Source organism: Falco naumanni, chromosome 5 (genome assembly GCF_017639655.2).
Source record: "Falco naumanni isolate bFalNau1 chromosome 5, bFalNau1.pat, whole genome shotgun sequence".
NCBI classification, from domain to species: domain Eukaryota; kingdom Metazoa; phylum Chordata; class Aves; order Falconiformes; family Falconidae; genus Falco; species Falco naumanni.
The window spans coordinates 69189027-69215416 of NC_054058.1; the positions used below are offsets into that span (position 1 = coordinate 69189027).

General features: G+C 45.6%; 1 protein-coding gene across 3 annotated transcripts in view; it reads left to right on the plus strand.

Annotated features, from left to right (window-relative positions):
* Window positions 1-26390, plus strand: part of CAMK1D (calcium/calmodulin dependent protein kinase ID) — a 227516-nt gene that overhangs the window by 192269 nt on the left and 8857 nt on the right. For all 3 annotated transcript variants that reach the window (XM_040595505.1, XM_040595506.1, XM_040595507.1), the window contains exons 6-10: window positions 273-348; window positions 10226-10338; window positions 12104-12182; window positions 22662-22749; window positions 23343-23481. In XM_040595505.1, the coding sequence (XP_040451439.1) occupies window positions 273-348; window positions 10226-10338; window positions 12104-12182; window positions 22662-22749; window positions 23343-23481 (495 nt within the window). The remainder of the gene's footprint in view (window positions 1-272; window positions 349-10225; window positions 10339-12103; window positions 12183-22661; window positions 22750-23342; window positions 23482-26390) is intronic.

A 26390-nucleotide genomic window follows, 5' to 3' on the forward strand; every position in this document is an offset into this window, starting at 1 on the left:
GATTTGATGGCCCTCTGCCTCTCATGCATTTTTCTGTTTGGTTTCTTTTCCTGTCCTTGCAGTCAGAAAATGGAGAATTTGCTCCACTTTAGGAGCCATCCTTCTTTGTGAGAATATGAGCTTCCAAAAGCTCGGGATATTTGCAGATGCAAGGGCTATATGCGGAGGGCAACACAAGGTCTCAGGCAGCTTCAGGTTTCAGGGTCCTACCTCTCGACCACATTCACATGTTTGGTCCTGTAACATGTGCGTGTTTGGCTTTTTATTTGCAGCTCCTGAAGTGCTGGCTCAGAAACCCTACAGCAAAGCCGTGGACTGCTGGTCCATCGGGGTCATCGCATACATCCTGTGAGTATCTGTCGGGTTTTCAATCACAGGCGCCTTTGGGACCTGCAACATTCTCTCCCACCACAGTTACCCACTTCATCTGGGTCAAAAAAGTTAACTGTGACACTTGTGACCCAGGATAACATGAACCCCTGGACACCTCCCCGGTTACATAAAGACTGAAATTCGGGCAGCAGTGGTAGGAAATGAACCAGGAGCCTTCAAAAGCCAAAATCCCTGCTCCCACCTGAACTAGAAACCAAAATTCTTGCTCCCACCTGAACTACGCCATGTGCAATAGTATGGACTTGTCCAGGTTGTGAAATTAGTGAAGTTACTGCGTCCCCTGCTCAGATTAGCTTTGACATGAAACAAATTTGACTGTGTCCACAGAGCACAGCATTGTGCCCACAGGTATATCTTGAAGGGCCACCTCTCTCGAGGTGTCACTTTTTGTTCCCTGGAGAGGGCACAGAGGGAGATGGGGGAGAAGGGCAGTGAATTACTGCAGTGAATTATTCTCATGAAAACATAATACAAAGTATTGAGATTTTTACTGAAAATGAGGTATCTTTTTCCTCAACACATCCAACCCTCAGGTGCCATAGGAAAGGGTGAGCTGATTTGTGCTCTGTCAGTTCTGTCACTCTTCTATCGAGCCATTAAGCTTCTACATTCTTGGCTGAGATTTGCTTCTCTAATGAGGCTAATGGCTGCTCAAATTAGTGGGGATTGGTTGCTTGAGAAAGCTACAGAACCAAGATTTCTGTGCATTCTCCAAAGTGGTGGATAGATCTCAGAACTCCTGAGTTTATGGGGATTTTGTTCCTGTCCTCATTCAGTACCTGCCACCCTTCTTCACAAAGGCTTAGTAGGATAATTTAGATTGGCAGGAACCTCAGGAAGTCCTCCCTTGAGGTCAGACTAGGTTGCAGAGGGCTTTATCCAGTTGAGTCTTGAAATCCTCCAAAGGCGGAGACTGCACAAAGTCTGGGGGCAACCTGTTCCACTGCTTGATTGTCCTCATGGGGGAAAAGTTTTTTCTTATACCCAGACTTGTCTCCATGAACGGGGCAGCCGGTACTTTAGATGTGGGTGCACCTTCAGTGCTTGAGCACAGAAATAGGTAAGCCACCTCCTGGACCAGCAACAAAACTTGGAAGAACTGAAGAAGTGTCCTGGGCACTGTGGTCACAGGGATACCCAGGTACTGTTACGGGTTATCAGTGCTGTCTAGAGAAGGGCATCCATAACATTTCTGGGCACCATCAGCTGAATTCAGCTCTGCGTGCATGAGTATGTGAAATCACTGTTAATATTTGGATTGAGAAGGAAATGCAGAACTTGCTGCCTGTGAACCTGTAGGAAGACTCTCTAGCTTAGGGGCCTGTCTTGGTGGGGTGGCCTGTGCTCAGGGCTCAGGTCTGTGCATCCATGCATGTCATTCAAATAACATTTGCGTAGGTTGCACCTGCACAGCCCAGCAGACTTTGAAGCAGGAGCTATTCATGCGGGTCTCCAAGAGGAGGTCAGGCTTTTGCCGTGGGCTGACTCAGAGTGGTCATGCAGAGCACAACAAGCCTGTTCCTTTTGTGCAAGAGAGCACAGAGCTGCTGTGTAGCTGTTGACTGCTGCAGAAACAAATGTCTTTTCATGCCAGCATTACCAGTGCTTTCCCTTCTTTTTGGTTTTTGGTGGTTTGTTTTTTTTTTTTTTTTTTGAGGGGGGGGGTTGTTTTTCCCTTTTACACAACTGTCACAGTTACACAAGACTTGAAGAAAAAAGCAGCTCTGCTGAGGCATAGCATTAAAGAAGCGTTCTGACTTTGTTCCTTTTCTCCTTGCACAAACATTTCATGGCTTGTCAACATGAATAACGTTTTGATAGTGTAGTAGAACGATTTTTGCCAGGACAAACCTCATTGCTGTATTATCTGCTCTGTTCAATGTTCATTCTTTACATTTTCATAGAGTCTTGAGCAGAAGTTATATACTACCCAAAATAGCTTTTTTATCTTAAGATAGGATAGGAAGCCTTAATTTATTTACATATATGTTTAAGTATTTAAAACAAAATCCTGCCTAAAAAACATGACTGGCTTTCCAATCTACATGAATATTTGCAAACTTTCAGAGTACAAAACTTTGCAGAAGGATGGATTTATCTTGGAGCAACCATCAACAGCAGAAAGCAAAAAGGTTGTGCTAAGCAAAACAAAAATCGACAGTGCTGATTCTGACCTTGTGGCAAAGCCCAGAGGGACATGCTGCAGCCGTGAGGGAGACAGCAGACATGCCAAAATACCTCGGAGGCTGCTTGACACCTTTTAGATGAGGATGGTGTGTGCTGACCCAAACTTACCATTTTCCACAAGCAAACCTGAGCATGGAAGGCCTAGGGGTTGGGTTTTTTGACATTTTCAGTCCCTGCGAGCCATGGCAGAACAATCAGGCAGAGTTGCTTTTGTAGTACTTTGCTGAGTGCCAGCTTCAGGGAGTGAGAAGAAGGAGGATGCAGGCGGAAGACAGCAGTACACTTCCTCCCTTCCAGGCTCAACCGCTGCCTAGGTTCAGTTTATTGTCAATATCCACCATGAAAATATGTGTCCATTTGGCAGCCCACAGGAGGGCTGTGAACTGTTGCACCCTGATCGCCTGGCAATAATCTTGGCTCTGCTTTTCTCCAAGTTTTCAGTCCTATTCAACCATGGGTCATGCACCAAAGGTCTTCTTTGCTGGCAGACCTGCTGTTATTTCACCTGTTGCTTTTACGTGTCTTGAGATGATGGTCAGTAATGTGTCCTCCTCACCCAATTTATGAACACATCTCCAATAGGGGTGAGCTTTCGGTCTCATCCACAATCCTTCCCCCTTCCTAAGCAAGGCTGCTGTCTCTGCAAGGCTCAGCTCAGTCGTTTCCTGCTCTGTTTTCCAAATCGGCATGTGCTGGGCTTGTCAAACAAAGCGTACACGCTCCTCAGATCTAAATTCCCCATTTGCTCGATGGGGAATTCCCAGCCCTGAAGGCTTAAATCAGTTTAATAGGAACAAGACCCTGTGAATTCCTGTTTGCAGAACAAGGAAACCTTTTCAGGGTTTCTGTGCTTCATGTAATAAGGACTTGATTTGTATTAGGTACAGTCAAAATGAATGGCAACAACGTGTTGCTGTAAAAGGAGCGTGGTAATATGTTTGCCAGACGGTCACCGCTTGGGTGGGATTGGGTCTGAGATCAAACCACCTCCTTGAATATTTCTGCATGTGAGCTATGCCCTTCAGCTCCCGTAACAGCCAGCGGCACCCCAGGGCTTACCCGAGTTACCCTAACAGAGGTGCGCTTTCGGTCATGTACAGTGTCCCGCTTGGTCTCAGGCGTACCTGCCAGCTGGGGACAGGGGTCCTGTGCACTCAACAGCTTCTCCAGCGGCACTGGGTTCTACGTGCAGGCACCTCAACCCAGCCTGGGTCAATGGAAGCAGGCGTTGCACTGGGATGTACCGTTCCATTGCCTAAACTTACATGTTTAGTGCCATGCTGGGTGTTTGTGACAGCCACGTGGGTTTGGCAAGTGTAAGGCACTGCAGAGACCTTCCTTCTGGAGCGGCAGATGGAGGCCAAGCGGGAGACCATGGATCATGTCAAATAGCGCCAGGTGCCCGTGCTGAGGCTGCAGGATCACACCCTGCTCCGTACTCAGACCCTTGTTGTCACAGTAGAGTTTCATCCACTTTATGGTACTTTTGCATCACCCTCCAGTATCCTTTGACTCCATCTCTGTTGACTGCAATGGGAGCTTAGAAACCCAGCCCACATCTCATGTGTCCTAATCTTCAATGGGATCTCATCCTTGCTTACAGGAACAGCCAGAAAATGCAGACGTGGCCTCGTAAGAAAAGTGGATGTCAGGGGTACAGTAAGGACAGAGAGGAAGAGGGGTCCTTCCCTAAGATGGAAGGAGGTAGCCTCGCTGGGACATCTGATACCACCAGTGATGGGCACAGGTTAACATCTGGGTTTGCTGCCTCAGCAGTGCCACACCACTGGAGAGAGCAGAGCCAGCATGCTCACAGTGCAGCGTGGTGCTGAGATGCCACAAACACCAGCCACATAGCCACCCTGGTGTAGTGCTGGTGGTTAATCCTGCCCTGGCCCTTAGCAGGAGTTATTAATTCCAAGATACCACCACACCCACCCGGATATGCTATTTCCAGCTCCACAGTCAGAATAGCTGGAGCTACTTGCACATGTCCAAACCAGTTGGAGACGTATTTATGTACAGGGCAATCCAAGCACATTGTTCTGCATCACCTCCCCACCTCTCCCACGAATCCTCGCAGCCACTCGGAACAGACTGTTGTCATTTAAGAAGATGGAAACTCAGGGGAATCCAACACAGAAGCCAGGCATAAATTAAAGATGCTTTGAGCTATTATTACTACAAGTGGTTTGAGTGCCTCCAGACACAAGCTCAGCCTCACATGAGAGCCTTCAGTTTATGACAGTGGAAGAACAAACTGTTTCTGTGGCACCTACACTCTAGACAAATATTTGTTTCTCTGATAATGCAAGGTGAAGGATGTCTTAGGAAAGAATACCTTTGTTTCAGTGCCAGTCTCTGATGTTTCTCGTTAATGACAAGCAGATTGCAGAGGCTGCACCAGCGGAGTTTTTATCAAAACCTGTTTTGCATGAGAAGTCATTATTCACACAAACTAATTTTAGCAACCTGAAATTTCCTGTTATTCCAGTTGCAATATTTCTCAGTTTGAAACAGCTTTACTGTTGAGCTCGGCTTTCTACTTATCACAAGGCAGTTTTGATAATGTATTCATCTTAAAAATACAAAGCATAAGAAGAGCAAGAGACTTGACTGGATTGCCCACAGCTGGATTTTGGACTGGTCTGGGTCACATAAGGGGTTACAAAATCTTGGGGAGCTAATTTACTGGTCACATGCATACCTGATAAAGAGAATATGCAGTTAATTTATGAAAAAATAGAAAACCATTTCCAAAGCTGGAAAAGAACCTGGGGCCACAGAATGCCTCAGCCCCTGGTTATTGGTATACAACACCTCCTGTGTCTCCACGCTAGGCTGAACGCATTTTGCCCTGAATTTCCTTCTGATTCTGTTCACTGGTAGGACAGGAGAATTACTGGTTTGTCATCATTATTTATAAACAAGTATCTGGAAACAAATCTTGGCTAATGCTTTCACACTTTGCTGCTGAGTTGCTTTTGATTTTCAAGTAGATGTGCATGAATCATCAACGATGTTTGTATGGAAGGATTAACCAGGGACAGAACAAAGTATGTTATGCTAGAAGAAGTTTCCACCATTATCCTGGAGTCATATGCTGGGAAAAGCTGGGCAGTCACCTCGTAGGCTCAGCATCACACACAAGCCGAAGCAAGAAAGTGAGGAATAGCTTGTTTGGTACTGGAAGAAGAATTAGTGGTGGCAAAATGTATGTGGGTAGGTTGGATTGATCAGGATAACTCAGTTAAACACTGGGAAGACAACCCCAAATGATTGTTCCTCATTGCTTGCTTCTTAGTTTATTTTTAATTCCCCATGCTAATACGTCCTTGTCCACAGTTTTGTGAGGGCACCAGTGTCAACCAGTATGAGGGTCCGTTCCCAAAACAAGAAGACAGACGTGTTTATCCCTATAAATAGCACTTGGATGACTTCCCACACCATACATCTCAGGTCTTTGAGCGCTTACTGAATTTTTTGCTCTCATCTCACTGTAAAATTGTTTGTAACACTAACCCCGGTGCCACTTGTGTTACAGGCTATATGCTGAGCATGTGAAGGGGTTATTTAGCCCTCAGTATCACCCCCAATATGTAACAAGAGCTTGCAGGGGTTTGCTTTCTCTGCCTGGTGAGGAGATGTTCCTGGCAGTCCTCTTGTGCTCTCCTGATGGCTTCTAGGAGTGACCTCTGGCAACACCTTTCTTTTGTACATCCACCTGTGTTTTTCTTACCGCATCCCATTCTTTTTACGGCAAGACTGGGAACAGGAGATTAAGGGAAAATCTGTTGTTAATGTGATAAGGTTGCTAAATAATTCTGAAAAGCCATTATTTGGTGAAACTGCAAGAAAATGATGACAATAATAGCTGCCTGAAGCTCCCCCAGGACAATGCAGGATTTTTTCGCATTGAAGACAGAAGGGTTATTTTAGTATTTCTGCATATCTAAAGAAAAGCAGCAGAACCTCTGATAGTGAGGTCATTTTTTTCACACAGAAATGTCCCAGCAGATGGGAGTGAAGTTGGTGGGATTTTGATTCTGAATTAAACAAAAGCTTATTATGGACTTTGGAAGATGGCCCAGTTGCTGAAGTCCAGCAAAATTCCCTCCAGCCATAAATTGCATGATAGGCTAATTTACTGGGGCTTTCCCATCCCTTACTGCAAAGCCAGTAATGTTAAAACTTTTATGTCTTCCTAAACTCTGATTTTAAGGGAAAAGACAGCAAGATGGCCTACATTTTGGCTCCCAACCCCTCCCTGTGCCAAGATGCCTTGGTGTTCACCTCCCACATGCCACCTCCTCTGTACTAAGGAGCTTGCTCCCTTCTCACATGCTTGCTGGTGTAGGTCCTCAATGATTTGCCTCCTGCAGGAACATCCTTAGGTCCCCCTGTGCAGGAGGTTCATCCCCATCCCTGGCTGAGCCAGGACCAGCCCTTGCCCTGCAGTCACCCGGGTCTCAGGCAGGGGGCTGGTTTAGAGGGATATCCCTGTCCATGACCTATAACAGTGACTAACGCTTCTCAAGCTCTCACTAGCAAGGGAAAAGCTGTGCCAAAAGAAGCTGTTTTCTGCCCTGTGCCCAGCCATCAACAGTCCTGGTATTGTCCTGCATGACATCAGCTGTCCTCAAACATCAGCCCTCCTGGCAGCCGCCGCTGCGATGGGCTGTGATGACCTCCCAGGCACAAAGGTAGACACTCCAGACGTGTAGGTACTCAAGCCATGCAGAGGAGCAGGGGAAGAGCTGGATGTGTGTAGGAAAGGGACTGGAAGGCTCTGGAGAGGCTGGGGCTCCTGCTGGCATTCGTCTCTCTTCTCCCCCCTATTGTGGGGTTGTAGCCCTCCAGCTCTGTGCTGCTCAGTGGTTTGCTCCTACATTTTTGCCGCCATGAGCGTGTATAAATCACAGCAGCCCTAACTTGTGCTCTTGTACCTTTGCCAAGGTAATTAGCACAGTGCACATTTTGAAGGAGTTATTTCTCTCTCTGGAGCAGCCTGCCAGCGCCTTGACATGCACAGAGCTCTCTGCTCACCTTAAAATGCTTTATCGGAGCAGTTTGGTTTTGTGTAAGGAAAGTGCTGAGGAAGGCAAGAAATTAATGAAGGGCTGTCAGGCTTCTTATATGGAGCCTCTGAGTCCCCCAGGGAAAAGGGACAGAGCGATGGCTCCGAGTGCCTTTGGAGGAGCTGTTTTCCTCCAGTCTGGGCATCTCTACCTCCGTGGCCATCCTAACAGTTGCGGAGCTGGTGCTGGTAACCCCAGCATTCCCAAACCCCTCCGTAAAGCACCCAGAATCTTGAGGGTTGTGACAAAAGAGGACGAGAGTGAAAATCAGTTTGTGTGCATCCCCCCCACAAGACTGTGGGGAGTAAGCACTGATATTTGTTGTATTAAAGCAAGTTATATACAATTTCTTTACAGATACCTGTAGAGCTGGATCCTGGTTGTGGACCCAGTTTCTGCATTAGGTTACCAGATGCTTTTCCTCCATTATCCAGGTGCATAGTGGCTTTTTGGCATTTGTTTAAGTGCACCATTTTTAATGGCCCTTTCACATGCCACTTCCACCACTGGGTTTCACATGGAGGTTGCTGCATCAAGCCCCATGCACAGGTGCATGCCCATGAAGTAGGTATGTGGTCCTTCTCTGAACGTAAATGCTGGTCTGGCATGAGGTTATCTTACTTGCTTTTGATAATGACAGTCATCCAGTGAGACACAAATGAGGACTGGCTCATCTGCTTTGCAAGATAAAAAGAGATTTCTGATTCAGTTGAACCATAGTGGATTCATTATAATGCTGCAAATTTCAGTAGAATTTTTCCAGGTCAATATGGAACTGACGCAGATCAAGATCTCACTCAGTATTTTGAATTGTTTGTCAAGCACACTGGCTCTTCAGAGCTAATAAAACATTGCTCCATTCACCCTCAAGTGTTGAGTTGGTTCAAATAACCTCCAGGGCGGCTGGCTGACTTTGGGTTATAAATAACTGGAGTATTTCATTTCTTACAGTCCTCCCCTCCTGCCCTTGCTTTGTTGTTGGTACAGTGTCGTTTTTCAGTTAGGTCTTCAGTCTGTTTATAATGGCTGGGCCTCTCCCATTAAGTGCTTTATCGAAGCTGATTGACTCTGGGTTTAAGAAAACTGTAGGGAAAAGATCATTTCAAAATTGGCGAAGTATAGGAAGGAATAATTTACACCGTAGACTAGAGATAAGAGAAAAAAATGCATCATCTCTACACGAGACAACAGATGCAGAAAGGCCTGTGTCACTGTGAGCAGGATGGGTTTGCAAGAGTCTTGGACCAGCCTCAGAGGTAAATCTGACACTTTACAACATTGGTATTAAACCTTGACGAAGGGCCGTCTTTGCTGGCGTGTCTGTACAGGGGGGGACAGACTACTGCGTGTAGCATCAGCTGGGCATGAGGGATCTCTGACACACACGTTTTTATCCCTGCATTTGCTTAACGCAGCGCTGGATGTGGTTTTCCCATGTCCGCAGGGCTGGAGGAGCCCTGCCTCAGCGAAGCAGCCATCCTTCTGTCTGCAGCACTGGGAGGGTGCACCCTGAGTGCCTTAGCTCAAACTAGGCAAATAACGTCCAATGTCCTGCCTGTCCCGGGGCTAGGTTTTCTAAGAAGTCTGATTATAAATACTGAAAACCAGGACAGGACTGTTGTTAGCCTTAGGCAAAGTAGGCAGTTTGATGTGGGCAGCAAAATCACTTGTGGAAGTGAGAAAGGGAGAGAGGCTCTCCGTGTGTCTCTGCAACTATGGCATGTCCACTGGCATGCCCACGTGCAGCCCGGGCAGGCTCTGCTACAGAGGTGGAGTGACTCCCAGACACCCTCCTCATTGTGCCTGGGGGATGCAGAGTCCAGCACAACCTGCAGATGCATGCTGCCTGCTGCCTGATAGCTCTGTGGGGCTCCTTGTCCTGCTTTGCACCAGCTCTTCCGCCCCGTGGTGCTGGAGAAGAAGTCCCTGCAGATGGCCGATGGCTCCCCAGTTGTACAGCAAACCTTCTCATAGAGATATGGTCTCTATGGTCTGCACAGCCACCGCACTGCCTCTCTGCCATCTGGGAGACAATAAAGCTGGTGTAGGTGGCTTGTAATGTAATTTAATGTAAGGCATTGGGTGAGAACAGTCCAGAAGGACGACGGGAGCGATGAAGCCAGTATGGACAAGACTCCTGGGTGGGGAATGGTTGTGTTGAGGGATGAGAGGGTCTGGGGCTCTGTGGATGTAGGGTGTGGCTCATGAAAGCTCCTCTTACCACATGTAGAGGAGAAGATGGAAGGGCTCATGGCTGTGTAATAAAACTATTCCTCTGGCTAAACACCCAAAACCATGCAGAGGGAGGCCAGGCTATCTACATGAGTCAGTGTAGGATCAACAGCACCAGATTTCCACACAGAATTCCTCTTTGTCCAGGATGGTGCCAATCTTCAGAAGTGTGTTTACATGTCCCTGAACAAACTCCTGTCATGGTAGGGTTTGCCTGCTTGAAAAGTTATTGAGGCAAGTCTTAAGCAAGAGTTTCTCCTTCCCCCTCCCTCTTTCTTACCTTCCTGGCAGAGATGGGTCCAAGGGTCACTCTCTCTTTTCTCATTCTCCATTAGGCTCTGTGGGTATCCCCCTTTCTATGACGAAAATGACTCCAAACTCTTTGAGCAGATCCTTAAGGCGGAGTATGAGTTTGACTCTCCGTATTGGGACGACATCTCTGAGTCCGGTAAGAAGCTACTGCTCATTTAATTGCCACAACCATGCATGCATGTATGCCTGTTGCAGATCTCCTCCTCTGTGTGTGAGAATGCACCCTTCATCATGTGCGAAGCTCCTTTTAACTGAAAGCCATTGGGAACATGCATTTCTTTCAGCTCAGATAGTTACGGGAGTTTATTTCTGCAGGGGAGTAAATTAAGTACCTTTTTGTCTGGCCACACACAAAGGACTAAATTGTAGCTGGAACACAAGAAGAGAGCAGAATACTTTCCCAAGAAGACAAAGCAGTTTAATTTCTCCATCATATCCAAATAAAAAGCAGATGGTTTGTGTGTCATTAATAATAAGGTGGCAAGCTAGTTTGGCTCTGTTACTGACACTGCCCTGCAGTGTATACAGCAAAGGACCCGAGAAATTAGTGGCTTCCAAATGAGGTGGGTGAGCAAATTCAGAAACTGGGACTACTGTCTGCATGGTTGGATCCAGCTAGCTGCCCATATGCTCATCCAGTTCCCCACCCAGTCCAGAAGGCATTTAACCTGTGGTGCCTGCCTGCCCCTGCTCTAGTTGCCCTGGTAGAGGCAGATATACCACCTGTTACAGGCAAATACACCTAAAGGCTTCTGGCTGCAGCACGGCTCGTGGTCTGCCAGCATCAGTGTCTATGGGTGACAGCAGGGGCATGTTCAGCATTGCACCCTGCATGTCACTGGCATGCTGGGTGGTCTCCAAGAGGTCATGCAAGCTCAGTGTCCTTGCTCTGTCCAAGCCAGGGGAACATCTGCCATTTCATGTAGGAGAAGAAAAGAATTCTAGGAATATTTTGTCATACAAAAATATCCCGAGAAATGTGGTTTCCTGGTTCGTTAGTACTACTGATTAAGGCAGGGAAGATATAAAAATAAGTGGTTTATTTTAAAGATGATTTTATATCCTGCTATCTCCACAAAGAAAAACATTTCATGCTGTTTACATCTGCGATCCAGATACCATTGTGATGGATTGCTTAAAAATATATGTGATGAGAAGGTTTTTTAAGTCCATAGGGGTTTTCAGAGAAAATATGAAGGTCTGCTGGCAGAGCCCTTTGAATTTGGGGGGAAAGTCCATCACCTAAATCAGCACAAAGATTTTCCTGCCATATTTGGCTTTGCTGTGGCTCCTTCAGCCACTCTGTCCTGAAACTACTGGATGCACGCCATGCTCTGATCTCCCTTCCTTCCATTATAATTTTGATTAAAAACACACTACCTCGTGCTCAAGGGAGTCCATTTTCCTTGGTAACTTGTTTTTTAAATATGCATTACGTCCTCACAGCTGCCCATGTGTGTAATTGCTTGGAGTAAGCAGTGAGAAACTCCTCTTACTGTGGCATCTGACCTCCTCCTTGCCTTTCCCACTCAGTTTACCAGCATCTCTGACAGATGTGGCTGTATTCAAGCAACTGGGATGGTCAGAGGTACTTGGCTGGCCAGGGGAGCCTGAAGCCAGCAGGACTGTACTCTGCTGACTCTGATTTTTCCATCCCACTCCTAAATATACCTTCAGGAGTAGACGCCTTCAGCTTTTACCTGCCATACTGAACAGCTTGGATTTGGTCCTAAGTCACTTTGGTTATATCTATACCAATAAATGAGAAGTGACCCAGGGCCATTTTCTGGTGCTGTGGCCAGATAGCACTTGGTAGCCTGATCAGTGCTGTTGACTGATCATCTGGCGACAGAACTGGGCATCAACTCTATTGCTGTAAATTATTCTCTCTTTTTTTACAGCTAAAGACTTCATTCGGAATTTGATGGAGAAGGACCCTAATAAAAGATACACCTGTGAGCAAGCAGCGCGACACCCTTGGTAAGCAACAGTCACTGCTGTGTGAAACCCTCAGGACAGAGAGCATCGTTTTACATTCATGGGTGGAAGTGTTTTTTCAGTCACATTGTGTACTAACCTCTACTAAATAAGTCCATGCTTTTATTCTTACAACTCCTCCCTTTGTCCTCCATATTTTCCTGGAAAACCATGAGGGTCTTTCATCTCCTGCACCAACCTATTGAGTATCTGTGTAAAGATTCAGTGAAATGCTGAATTATATATGTTGACTGTAGTGTAGCAGTGGGATATGCCAAAATGATTGAACCCAGAAATCATATTTTGGGGCAAAGGTCAAATTCTGCAGCTGTACAAAAAGCTGGGTATCAACCTGCTCATGAGGTTCTTGCCAAAGCAATATCAGAGCACTTAAGAGCATCCCATGAAGTAGGAAGTTCTCACCTGTGCTTCACAGATGACAGTTCACCTCCTGCTTGCAGTAAGGAGCTGGTTTCACGTGCTGTTTATCCTCCCTTGTTGAACGGAAGAGATAGAAAACCCTAGAGAGGGACAGTCTGAATGGGTTACAGCAATGCTATCTCCTTGCAGTGACTACAGAAAAGTCCCTGGTCAGACTGTATTTGTAACGTAGGCCTCAAGTGCTTCAACTTAGATGATGCCTTTGCACATGGATGACCTCACCAATGTTACCCAAGGTTTATGTAGCTGAAACAAGAGTGGCTCACGTACTTTTGACCAACTCTGCATGACTGAGCATCACCCCACACTGCCAGATGCACCCACAAATGGGCTCTGGATGTAAGGCTTTTAGGGCAGGGATCATTCCATATGACGCAAGATATTATTTTCATAGTTATAATAGCTGCAACAGAAAGGAGTCAATGGCATAACATTTTCACCCCAAGTGTGCATTGCTATCGCAGTTACTGCAAATACTGTTTCCTTTTGCAGTTTCTGGAGCACTGGCTGGATACGAGCATTAGGCTGTGTACATGCAGGGGAGCAGAAGGTTTTCCCGTGTCCGTAGCACCTCAGAAAAGCAACTGGTCCAGTGTCATAACTAGTTCAACAGCTTGATGGACCACAAAACCATCCTGGTGATGCCATTTGAGCCCAGGGATCAGCGTTGAGTTGCATAGCTGAGTTACAAGACACATGGTGAGAAAAGCACGGGTGTAGAAGTTGTCGGTGAGTTTTAAGGTAGCACTGCTTCCAGCTGGGATCTGGAGACATTTGTCTGGAGGATGGAGTCTGTATCCCTCTGAGGCTAGGGAGCTTTATCAGCAGAGCGCTGGTCATCTCTGCTTCCTCAGCAGACGTGGGTTTTGGACACACTCTTTAACCTTTCCAGACGTGAGGGGACAGAACTTGGTACCCAGCTTAAAATCATATTAAATTTCAAAGTAGAGTAAAACTTAATGGCTGCAGCTGTAGAACAAATACTTAAGTCGGGCTTCAAGGGCTTTACATTTCTTTCTCAGACCCTCACTGGTTTGTCTCATCTCATTGCTGCGTTCTGTCCTGGGACTAGATGGAAAGTAAATACTTTCAAAGGTTTTTACCATTCTGGCTTGCTAATAAATTACCCTCATCATCAATTAATGATTTGGCACTCATGAAGGCGTTCAGTAAGTTATGACTGCACAAGTGGTAGAAATAGAGTGAAATGGCACTGATTTCTTCATAGTGGGTGTGATGTACCAATGTCTGGCTGTAGGTTGTCACTGTGATCACAAATCAGGCTGTAGAGAAGATTGAGGCTCAGCGTTTACAATTAAAAAAAAATTAGTAAACACTTGGGATGCAGAAGACAGTGTAAATCACTGAGGAAAGCAATATTCTTGTTTTTCATCGCCCATGCCAACAACGAGAAGAATTTTACAGATGGTTTTTAGCTGCATCAGTGACTGGCATCAATACAAATGATAGGTGAGGAGAAGGTAGGACCTGGGCCTGACCTTATTCCAATGCCCCATCAATAACTGTGTTGTCTGTGTGACAAAAAGGATATTCGGGAAACAAAATCCAGCTTTTGTCAGATGGAAAAGAAAAAAATTCTAAATGCTACTGACCTGAGCCTCAGGAAATTAAACAAGTTACAGAAGTCAATACTAGAAATATAGAATAAACAATGGGAATGCTACTCCCAGCAGAGAATGAGGTGACCATTTGTATAACTCAGAGGCAGATTTTCCAAAGCCTTACATCCAAGATACACAATACGTAAGCATCCAGCTCTTGGCCCCACTACATCTGTGTTGGTTGCTGGAGTGCAACAAAGAAACGTGGCACTTGTAACACACACAACTTCTGGGCCCTCTAAAAGGAACAAAATGATAATCAAGTGTTTTCATTCTCTTTTTTTTTCCCTCTTTTTTTTTTCTCTTGCACATCATGGCCTGGGGCCAATGGAAACTCACAGACTGCTCCATAATTTTTGCTATTTTCTACAGAATCCAATCTTCCATTTAAAAGCAGCCCCCCCAAAAAAAGGTTTTCCCCCATTTCTGTGGTAGGGAGTCTTCTTCTGCCAGGCTGACTTTGCAAGGCAGTGGTTCATTTGCAGGTTAAACTCCCAGCCGTGGAAAGCATGGCTCAGGGTCAACATCTGAAATGTCAGACATGCAAATGGCACTGAAGTAGGGAGGCTTAAAATATTCACAGTTCCCACCCAACATCCCAAACCCACCTCCCTTTGACACAGGGACAGTATGTGCCAGTCAGTTACGGGACAGTTGTACAGTGGAAGCAAGGCATGGAGATTTCCAAAGGCTTCAGGTCTGCCTCTGTCCCACCCAGTGTGCTCTTGAGCAATGTTCTATGTCTTATTCCCTCTTGCTCTGAAAAGCTTCCTGTAACATAAATGCGGCAGTTATAGCCCTTTCCAGAGAGCGATACAGTGATTAGGTTTTTGAGGGGTTGAATCACTTGTAGTGATAAATGCCTGTTTGGATAATCAAGGCTACTTACTTGCATATTTATTATCTGTTATTTCAGAGTTACTGATAGGATCTCCTTTTGCCAAGCCATTGCTCAAGAAGCATTTTCCACCCAGATTGCTTACGCCAGGAAATAATGAGGTTTTTACTGCTTCTTTTCTCCTTCTGGCCATTATATCTGTTACAATGGCATCCTCCCCTTTGAAGGAGGGGAAGGGCTTTTTGGCGGAGGAGGTGGAGAGTGCTGTGCTTCCTCTCAATGGTCGGCTGTGTCCTTCTCTCAGCCTGGGCATATTTAAGTTTCCAACAAGTCCAGGCTTGAGATCCTCTTTCTCCTGATTGCATTCAGCAGTGGGAGATAAGGGTGCACGTGTTCAGCCAACAGAGAGAGGGTGCCACACCTTTTATAATGGGGCCATCCCACCCCACCTTTTCACATGAGCGTGTGTTTTTCAGTGTACATCCCCATTAGCAACATCTCCTTCCACAGTGCCTATGTAGTGTTGCCTTCTCTCAGGCTGATCAAAAGTAATGAGGTGTGTAAGCTTAGTGGGAGGAGGTGCTCAGAGCAGACTTCAAGCGCACCCATAAATGATATGCTCTTGCAGAGTGCTGACACTTTGAGCAGCCCTTAATCGTATCCCCTAAAAAGGTATTTTATTGTCTGCACAACTGGTTCTGTAGAGCAACGTAACTGGAGAAACATCTGTGAACCCCAGGGTTGGCATGAAGTGAAATCCTGATTCCACTGAGGCTAATGGGAGTTTTGCCACTGACCTTAGTGATAATTGGGGTTTGTCTCCTTGTCTCACCAGCAGAATGCGGGACAGCTACCCAAATGACTGGTGCTGTGTAAATGGTAGATAATTAATACATACAATGCAGTGGCTGCACATAGCGACATTTTCCAGCTTTCTTTTTTTCTTTCTCCTGTGAAATCTGCCCCTGCCGATCATTTGGATTGACCTCAGACTAGGAAGAAATCTATCAAGTCATGAGTACTTAACACATACAATATAATCTGATAGTGGTAAAAATAGCTTGAGATGGCTACCTGGCTATGAGATTTTGTTGTTTCAATATATAACATCTGTGAAGAACAAACTGATTCCAAAATACACCTCTTATTTTAATTATCATGTTTTTATTAAAAACTTCCCAGCAAAGCTTGCAAGAACTGGATCTTGCATGATATTACATTTGTGCCTTTAAGGTTTATAATCTCTTTGAATTTCGGGAAACTGCTCTAGAATAGCCAGCTGTTCACATGACTAATGTTTGTACAGGATCAGACCCTAAAAAAAGTAAATACTTCTTCCCAATGGCCCACTTTTCTGTGCTGTATCTGCTCCCCACATGCCTGCGTTTACGTGATGTTTTGCTATTTATAATCAAATGGCCTTGGCAGGGGGACGGTATGTTAAACTCGGAGTTGGCAGAAAAGGAGGCCAATAATTGCAGTGAAGTATGGTAGCTGAAACAGTACAATATGTAAGACTTGTTGGTATAATGATTACATCGCAGCCTGTACAATCTGTGCGTTTATACAGATTTCTCCAGTTTAATACACAGGTGACTTATGCTTTCCATTGGAAAAATTATTTATTTTACAGCATACCTTTCACTGAGGTTTGCACTGTTTACAGTGTGTTGCAGAGGCACAATGTTCTGCTTAGTTGATCCACTGTGACTTTTCGAAAAGGATGTGGAAAATGAAGGTAACAAAAGAGCGGGGTAATTTTGCTGCAGCTTGATACATTTTAATGTTTCCCTAGCTCATATTAATGACAGCAATTAAGTTTATTGAATATATCGCCATGTCAGAACCCACATCCTGTTTAGGGCAGTCTCTCAAGCTGAGCGATTAAAGGCGAGCAGCAGAAACCCGAGGACCTGTTTTTTCCAGCTATTGGGACCAGACTGCGCTCCGCATCAAGTAAAGCTGGGCCCTGCAGCCCCAAAGTCAGCCTGCAGGCTCGGGTCAGAGGGAGAGAAAATAGTCCTCAGAGGGTGAGGAGAAGGTCCAGCAGTTCAGAAATTAGTATAGGAGTTGGAAGGTGTGCCATGAATTTATTTGCTCTGTCATGCATTACCCAAGTGATCTGAAATGGGATTTAGAGCTGTGTGCTGAAGCTGGTTATGGCATCAAAGGCAACTTGGGACATCTAAATTGTGATGTAAGTGTCACCTACCTGTATAGGCTGTATAAGGGAGAAGGAGGTTTTGGCACCTAAATTAGGCACCTGTGTCAGCAGGTACGAGCATGGCCCTTGCCTTTCCCCACTGCTTGTGCAGAGGGAAAGCAGACACTTGGGACATGCCGACATCCATCCCCGCCTACGCTGAAGAATTGCAAAGCTTTGGCAAGGTTTGAGCCTCTGCAAATTGTGACCATGACCCTGCGTGTCTATTATGTGCCAGAGAGCACGAGCCAGATAATAATTTCCACCCAGTGAAAGGACATGGTTTACAAAGAGCTCAGTTCTCAGACAATGTTGTTTGAAGTGTGAAAAGGGCTTCCTGAAGGGAACTGCTGATGTTTACAACATTAAATCAAACTCTTATCGAGTTCTTCCCTGCACTCTATTTATTTTGGAGCATCACTGATACAGTATGTATGTGTGTATATTTATACGCATGCATGTCTGTATGTGTGAGCATATGTATGCGTGTGTGTGTGTACGTAGAGAAGAGTTATGATCCTTCAGCATTATCCATTACAGCTAACTCCATATTTCCTATCATCATACTCAAGAGTATTTCCAAGCACTGTTTGGCCAGCACAGCATGTGAGTTGGCTGCCTTCAGTCTGAAGGTTCAGAAAATGACGGTAGATGAAAGGCTCTGCCTGCCGTTGTGGGCAGGGAGGATGCAAGAGACATATGCTTGCAGTATTCTGACAAAAAACGGTACAAAAGAAAAGTTACTGAGTTTGTCTTTGCTGGAGGTTCTTCTCAAAACTTAGTAGTATGGCCAGATAAATTGCTGTGATATCTTTGAACCCAGACAGAAATCTAAAATAAATTAGATACTATGACATAATATTCGATCATTAGATTAGATCCCTCTTGTGTGCAGGGCTAGGTTTGTTATGGTTATTCATGAGAAATACCCTTCTTAGCGTCAGTGGAAGCATTTGTGATGGAGAGTCACTAGACTGTGGCCCTTGGTGTCCAATTCTGTGTGTTGAGACACTTACATATTTACAACTGGACACAAAACCAGCCTCAACACAACGTTCCCCAAACGTTGTTAGGATGAAGCTGCCTTCAGGTGCTGCAAAACAGGGACCCCAGGAGAAAAGGCAGGATCCAGTTAGGCTAATCAGTCCTTGCTCAGTTCTGGGTGATGCTTAGCACGATAACAGATCATTGTTCTGATTTGTTTCATTTCATTTTTGTATACATATGTGGTAGGTACGAGTAGTATCTTTTACTGGACCAGCTGGTGTAGTTGGTGAAAACAAGCTTCAGTGCTGACACAGTTAACTTCAAAGTTAACGGCAAAGCCAAGAATTATTGCTCAGGGTTTGACTAGATATGCATCAGTTTGATCATCTCTGAAACAGAAGATGGCTGTTTCTCAGGGAAAATGGAGCCAATTCCTGTAGAAGGGTATGTTGTACAGAGGAGGGAGGAAGAAAGAAAGATGTGAAAGTATTTTTTGTCCCAAAAGGAAAAGCAAGGTGGTTTATAGCCTGTGGACTTGGAGAGTTAGGGAAAGGTGGAAGGGCAATTATAACATGCTCTAAAACCAGTGTCTCTATTAAATGTCATGCATTATCTTCTTGGCATAGGAACTAAAGTTTGTGATTAAATACATTCAGTATAAATGTGGTGATGCTCATGATACCAGCCTCAGGGTAGGTTTGTGTGCCCAAAAGCTTATCTCATTTTTCAAACTCTAACAGCTAATCATATAAAAGATATGACTTTTATCTGCTCATCTCCAACCTCTTTTGCCTGTGTCTTTAAACCACCACATCTCCAGCCAAACACCAACAGCAAATGGACATTAGTATCTCATTTTCCTAGAAGTAAAACTATACTGTAAACACTATAACACTGTGAATATTTTCTAAAAGTTTCAAGATCCTCCAAGTGCAAAATGCAGTATAAAAGCACAGTCCTAATGTCACAGCATTGCAACATTAACACTGTTGTTCTTCAGAGGTGGCTCAGAGAACGATCCCACAACTGGCTTTGGCAACTGGGGCTGCGTTTTGAGCTGCACTGTTGGGCATACCAACACATAACGGACCCTGCTGCACTAAATTAGGCCCAGTACTGCTGTTATTTTGCTCTGATTAAAAACCAGCATCTGCAGGGTGCTAATGTTGATGAAGAGACCCTAGATGTAGGATGGTCCCCACCACTGTAGCATCTGAAGGGCTTCACAGGGTGTCTGTCCATCCCTTTGTGAAGTAAACAAGTACTATTCTGCATATTTGGGAAACAGCCAAATACCAAGACTTTTTTCCTGGAATTACGATAATTGTGTAGTGAACATAGAGTTAGTGGTGGTAGGAGGCAGTTTGTGAACTATTGGAACCAGCAGCTTCTTATTGAAACCACCAGCATTTCAGAAAATGATTCCTAAACTCAAAAAACCGTACAGCCTGTATTTGAGCTACATGCCCAATGAAAAGTTTCATATAGCCAAACTGCATTTGCCAGTCTTTGTGGAGACTGGCAGGAAAGATCTTCTGGAAGAGCTGGCAAGGGTATCACACCCCAAGGACCTGTCCTGTCCGTGTTTCCAAAACAAAATTTGACAAGTGGGAAACATGATCTGTGTTTATACAGCTTGTTAGCAAACTTGTTCATAAAGTAAGATGTTTCATTAGCTTTGGAGGGAAAATGTTCTTTGCAAATGTTAGTAAATTTTCTGTTTGCAGCTTGGTCATTTTGATCAGTTATTGAACGGATACTTTGGCTTGTAGCTGTCCACATATTTTGTGGTTCTGTAGTATGACAGTCAGTGCTCCCAGCTGGTACGCGTTGAGGGCACCTTCCTTCACAGAGGAGGTAGTCTTGGACAGGGCAGAACGCTCATGACATTTTGGAGTGACTCTGACTAGTAATCTGCATTCCCACTGGGAAATTCTGCTAGGGCCCATCTGCACCCAGAGGCTGAGTGGTGTGCAAGGAGGGTGGGTGCAGACCTGCACGCTTGTGGGCTTAAACTAGTGAGCAGGACAGGCAATACAGCTGGAGCTTTCTCAGGCTTCTGGTCAGCTCTTCGTAGATGGGACCTGGAGGCAGCCAGGGACACTCTGTGTCATGTGGGCGTGACTGTGGTAAAGCTGTAGGAGCTCCTTCACGTGGTGATTTCGTGCTAGAGAAGCAGAGGAAATGCACTGTTACAGTGGGTGCAAGGCCAGCTGGGCTTCGTGTCCGTCTGGGAGTGTACACTGCATGAGATCCATCGGGGCCAGTGCTAGGCCTGGCAATATTCCCTGTGAGGGAGAGGGGATGGGACAATGAACATGATGATTAGCCTACGTGCTGCCTCACCGAGCTTTTAGCTGCCTGGCCCCAGTGGGAAATCCAGACCAACATACCTCCCTGTCAGTGGGAGAGGTGATCAGCAGGAATCCTCTTCAGAGGGAAATCTGAAGCTCATCCAGTTCTCAAACACCTCCCCTTCTCCAGCAACAGCATATGGACCCAAGACAGGCTATCCGGTGCCATTTGGGAGTCATGCTTTACTCGTGGCACCAGTTCTTCTGTCTGCTTGAGACAGAGGTTATGTGGTGGTGGCGGTCAGGCAAGTGTCCTTCCCAGCTGGAGGTGGGCTGCCCTGAATGGAATGCCTGCTCCTTCCTGCTGACATTCCTGCTGGCTCCTGTGCTCTTGAATAACTCAATATAGATTAGCTCAGTTGCAACAGGATGGGATTGGTGGCTCTCCACTCTTGGGAAATGGGGGTTTAGTCCCTCACCTTCCTGCCAAGAGTGAGCAGTTCCTCTCATCTCTCTGACATCCTGGGTAAGTGTTGCCAGAAGGAAGGAAGGAAAGAATTTGCAGAAGACCAGTCCCAGAGAGCACTTCTTAGATGTGCCATTGATGGAAGGTAGAATAAGCTGCCTGTCCTTGAAGAACAGGTTTGGAGTTTGGAACGATCTGGGCAAAATGAAAGGAATGTGTCCAGTTAATGAGACACATAAATGGAAACAGCAGTCTGGGGTACGTAAGCAGAGTTTCATCTTTTAAGAAACACAAAGCAATGCTGCCATTCTGCTGCTTTAGTTGGAAAACAGTGAACACGTCGGGTACCGCCGTCTATGGAAGATGTGGACTGGTTGGAGAAAGTCCAGAGAAGCTCACTAAATCAGAGGATTAGAAAATATGAGTTATGAAGAAACAGTGAAAGAATCAGTTTGTTTAGTCTAGAGAAGAGAAGATGGAGAGAAGACCTGATAACAGTCTTCAAATATGTGAAAGGATGCTTCAAAGACAAAGGGAATAAACTATTTTCCATGTCTTCTGGGATACAGTGGGGCACTGGAATAGGTTGCCTGAGGAGTCTCCATCTTTTGGAGATCTCTAAGTACTGGTTAGCCAAACGCATGTCAAAATTATTTTGACAGAGCTGGGGTAGGGGACAGGACTAGATGACTGCTGAGTCCCCCAAACCCTCTGATTATTTTATTGGAGGTGCCCAGACTGGGGGGCTCTGGGCCTGATGGATTATTCAGTTTCTTACAATTTTTTATTGCTAATGGACATTGGTTTTCTACACTGTGTCTAAAGAATTGATTTCTGAAAATATCACATACAGCACAGGAGGCAATCTTTGCTTCCTGGCATAGCCTACGTTAGATAGCACTTATTACCCCATCATATGGCCCAACAATAGTTCACTGTGGTGCCTGCTCTTCCAACAGATCTCATGCCTTGAGGAGTTAAATGAATCAATAAAATTCCCTTGAAATAATTGTGTTTAGTGGAGATTTTAATGTGTCTTTATCTGTTAAAGAAGCTGCACAAATTTGGTCAAGTTTTTAGGCTGAGTGTTGTTCAGCTTAAGCTATTTGTGCAGCTTGTGCTGCTTTAGGGACCGTCCATGTATCTGCTTTACTGTAAATGTACATTAATCGTGATGAATGGCTATGTACTTTGCAGGGTGGCAGGAAAATCTCCAGTGCAAACAGAAAGCAGACAGGTTGGAGTGGCTCTGGAAGCTGCTGCATGGCTGAGGCTAAAAGTAGTCTCAGCCTGTTGATGTTAAATCTCTAGATGTAAAGAAAAAAAGGTAGAATGTTTTCATCTAGGACTGTAATGGTGATAGAAAGCAGCAGTGCACCAACAAAATAAGGTTGTACCTCTTTGTAGCTGCCAGACCTACAAGCCTTATCTATGCTTGCTTTCATTGCCCCAGATTTTCCACCACTGCTGCCAGCAGAGACAGCGGTGGGAAGTTTGAGCCCTTGTGTGAATGAAATAATCATCACTGCAGGAGCAATCACACCTTGGACCAGCCTTCTCTGTTGAGAAGAAGAAAGATATTCAAGGAGAGCAAAAGATCTCTTAAAGTATGTCTTGTCTGTCCATTTCAGGATCGCTGGTGATACAGCACTCAACAAAAACATCCACGAGTCGGTCAGTGCTCAGATCCGGAAGAACTTTGCAAAGAGCAAATGGAGAGTAAGTGACCTGTCCTCAGGGATGACACCTAAGATGTAACTCTGCTAACGTGGTGGCCATACGGACACCTTTTCAAGTGCTTTTGTGGCCCAAAATTTTGGTCAAAATAGTTTGTCCAGCCTTAGGTTGCATGGTCCTGCAGGGCCTTTTATAGAGGATGCTGCTAACCAAGTATATAAATAAGTGCGAGAGATGGGGCTGAGGCTCCTCATAGCTAAAGCAGCCATGGTTGTACATGGAGTTGGGGTCAGCATCGCGGGGGGGGTGTGAAACAGTGCAGACACCCTGTGTGTTGGTGCAGGGAAGGACGTGTCAAACATGACTTTCCTTGTAAGCTGCTGCATCCCAGCTGAGCGCTAGAAGGAACGATGGGGAGCAGGACCCGGGCAGTAATGCATGTGATTTGTTTTAGAATTTGTTGTAGTTAGAACATTGCCATTTCTAGCTTAGAAGCTAGAATTCGGGAAAATTTTGAATGATGATGAGCTCATTCACTTCTGACAACTCCGAGCAGCCAGGAGAGGAGCAGCAGTAACCCTTCCACCTCACATTTTTTAATTCTTTCTTTCTTGGTTTTTTTTTTTTTGCTCCAGCAAGCATTTAATGCCACGGCGGTGGTGCGGCACATGAGACGGTTACACCTCGGCAGCAGCCTGGACAGTGCAAGCGCCAGCGTATCCAGCACCCTCAGCCTTGCCACGCCGCTTCCTGATGCAGCCACACGGAAAGATTGTGAGTAGCCGATACCCGGGGAATGCTCCTGCAGTGGCAGCCGAGCAAATTCCCAGGATCCCCATTTTCTTCCTGACCCCCAGGCTGCAGTCCTCTCTGCCAGTAGGTTTGGCTTTGTGCAAGCAGATGTTTAAAATAAAGACTGAAAAGGGACCGAGGCCTTCATTTTTAGCTGGCAAAAAAACCCAACAAATCAGTTGGAAAAGTTTATGCACTTAAAAAAAAAAAAAGGAGTTTTTAGCTGGGTGCATTTCTAAGAGAAAAACACTGTTTCTTGTGAAGAAGAAGGACTTTCGCTTGGGAAAAAGACCCAGACCCCCACAGCAAACAAGTTTTGTATTTGGTTGAAAACTAAAAAAGTTTACTCAAACTGTTTATGTTTGAGCTTCCAGTATTATGATAAGACATTTCTCTGTAAAAATTGGCTTACTTTTCATTTCCATTTTCCATGGAGGAGACTGATCCTGCCAGTCTGACCCAGCTTCCCTCTTCCCGGGCCAAATTCCTGGGCCTTGTACGAACAGGCTCATTTGTCTGAGCAGGACTCAGACTCTGTACACCACAACGGGACTTGGCCTCCTGCCTTGTTTGTTATATGCTATAATTAAGATTTGCAAGCTGCCCAAGGCAGTCAGATGCTTGGGATATATATTTTTTCTGAATGCCAGGGAAGGTGACATGCAGCGAAGGTATCATTTGGAAGGCAGAAGTGTGTCCTTTGCAGTGAAGCCTATTTAATCTTTGGCTTCTGAGAATTTCTTTTGTTCCCTTCTGTCCATCTGCAGAGATCTTTGTATCCTGAAATGGAGGGATGTGGACTTTACAATTAGAGATTATCATAAGGTGGGGCACCAAAAAGGAGCGCTAGTAGCTTATGGTATTGCAAGTCAATGCTTACCTCACTGGGGACCAAAGTGGTCATTTCTAGACTGCACCCCACACTATTCTGGAACTGGAAGCACCTACTATTCACGATGGATTTTGGATGTCACTGCTATATGCCTCTGCTGCCTCTGCCTGCCACCCTCTGCTCCTTGACAAGGACACGCCACCAGCCACAGTCTCCATGACTCTCTGTGGAAGCTGTGGTTTCTCTTGCTGTCAGGGGCATGCTTTCCCCCATGGCTGGGGTGGGATCTGCCTCCTGGGCACTGTGTGAGATGTTTGTCCCAGATTGTGCTGTGACTGAGCCAGAGGAGACCCCCTTGCCTCTGCATCCCAAGCCTGATGGGGATCCATGCCCAGTGCCCAGTTTGCAAAGCCCAGCGCCAAATCCTACAGCTGCTGCTGAAAAAGCATCACTGTGCTCCTGGCACACATCTGGCGACTGCAAAGGAGCAATGCAGTGCTGAGCGGCTGCACAGGGCTTCCAACCATGCACTGGCAATGCAGCAATGTAGAGGGCCCCTTACAGGGGAGAAACGTGCTTTTATTTTGGCTCTTGCTGTGGTATAGATAAACTGGACCCCAGTCAGGTCTAGAGCATCTGATGGCATGCTTTGCGTTTAAACTGGTGGGTGATTAATCTCCATTCATCCATTTGATGAAATGGTGTTAATTAATAGGATTGAGTAGTCTGAATAGTAAAAGAAAAACATCTGCGAACAAGAATGGTGGGAAGAGAACAAAGTCTGTTTAACTGCTACAGAATCCAGCAGGTCCCTGTACAGAATACAACCGTATTTTGCAGTGGTGGAGAAGTCAGCCAGGACACAAAGGATAAAACCAGATGTATTAAGATAGGTCAAGTTTTTTCATATCAGAAATATGAGACAGAAAAGTATCAAAAGGTTTCCAAGCATCCCAGGTTAATTCCAGCTCAGCAGACAATACAGAAGAGCTCAAAGAAATTAAATAAGGAGTTAGGCAATGCTGGAGCCCAGAGAACCAGTGAGGAGACCCAGCAGCAAATACAAGGAGTGACCATAAAGAGGGAGCTGACACATCGAATGCACTCCACCAAATACCTCCTGCTGGGAAAAGGAAGCCTCTGAGGTCTCTGTCCTGCCTCTTTCTTTCCCCGCGGTTTTCTCTGGGGACAGATCTCTTGCACAAGAAAGATCCCATGCAGCAAGTTACATGAAACAGCTGTGCCACCATTACAAAATACAATACTGCCTAATGCTATTAATAAGCACTTAATGAACTCTCTAAATAGTTTCAAATGTGGCAAGTTCACATCATTGAAGACAATTAAAAACAGCCTTTGCCTGAGAGTAGGTTGTCAGGCCGCATCCAAATGCCGCTGTCTGCATTAGGGCAGAGCAGAGGTGATGCATCAGGCGGGATTACGGAACCTGTCAGGGAAGCCGAAGTGAATCAGTTGGGATTTCTCAAGTGTGTTGGCCTGATTCTCAGTCTGTGCCTGGTTTATTCTGTTTAGATATGGTTGGACTGCCTAGATTAATTACAGGACCTAGATCTCTGTATTTTTAAGGCAATCGATAAATGGCAGCATGAAGCCAAGGTGTCGAATGTCAATACTGCTGGGAAACGTGAGGTGGCCAAGTGTAGGTACAGCACAGTCATCCCTGAGGTTGAAATGCCACCCTGAAGCACAGAAAAGTAGTTGAAAGTCATAACAAGCATCAAAAAAATCCTGAGTAGTCAAGGAGCCATGTCAAACTCCAGTAAGAGAACGTACTAATAAAGGTTTTGTCCACCCTGTATTCACCAGGCTGGAAAAATGAACTGTATTTCGAATCGTCTGAGATCACATCTGGTCAGAGCAAGGTGACCATGCAGGGTCTCTGTTCAGCAGCTTTTCTTGCACCGGAGCCACCTTTGCACACCAGTGCCTACAAGGCTGCCACACTGCATGGAGAGCTTCATGTGCCAGCAGAGCCTAAAGATCTCCCCTGTGGGGTCTCAACAGTTGCTGGGAGAGGGGTGGTTCATCCGTATAAAGT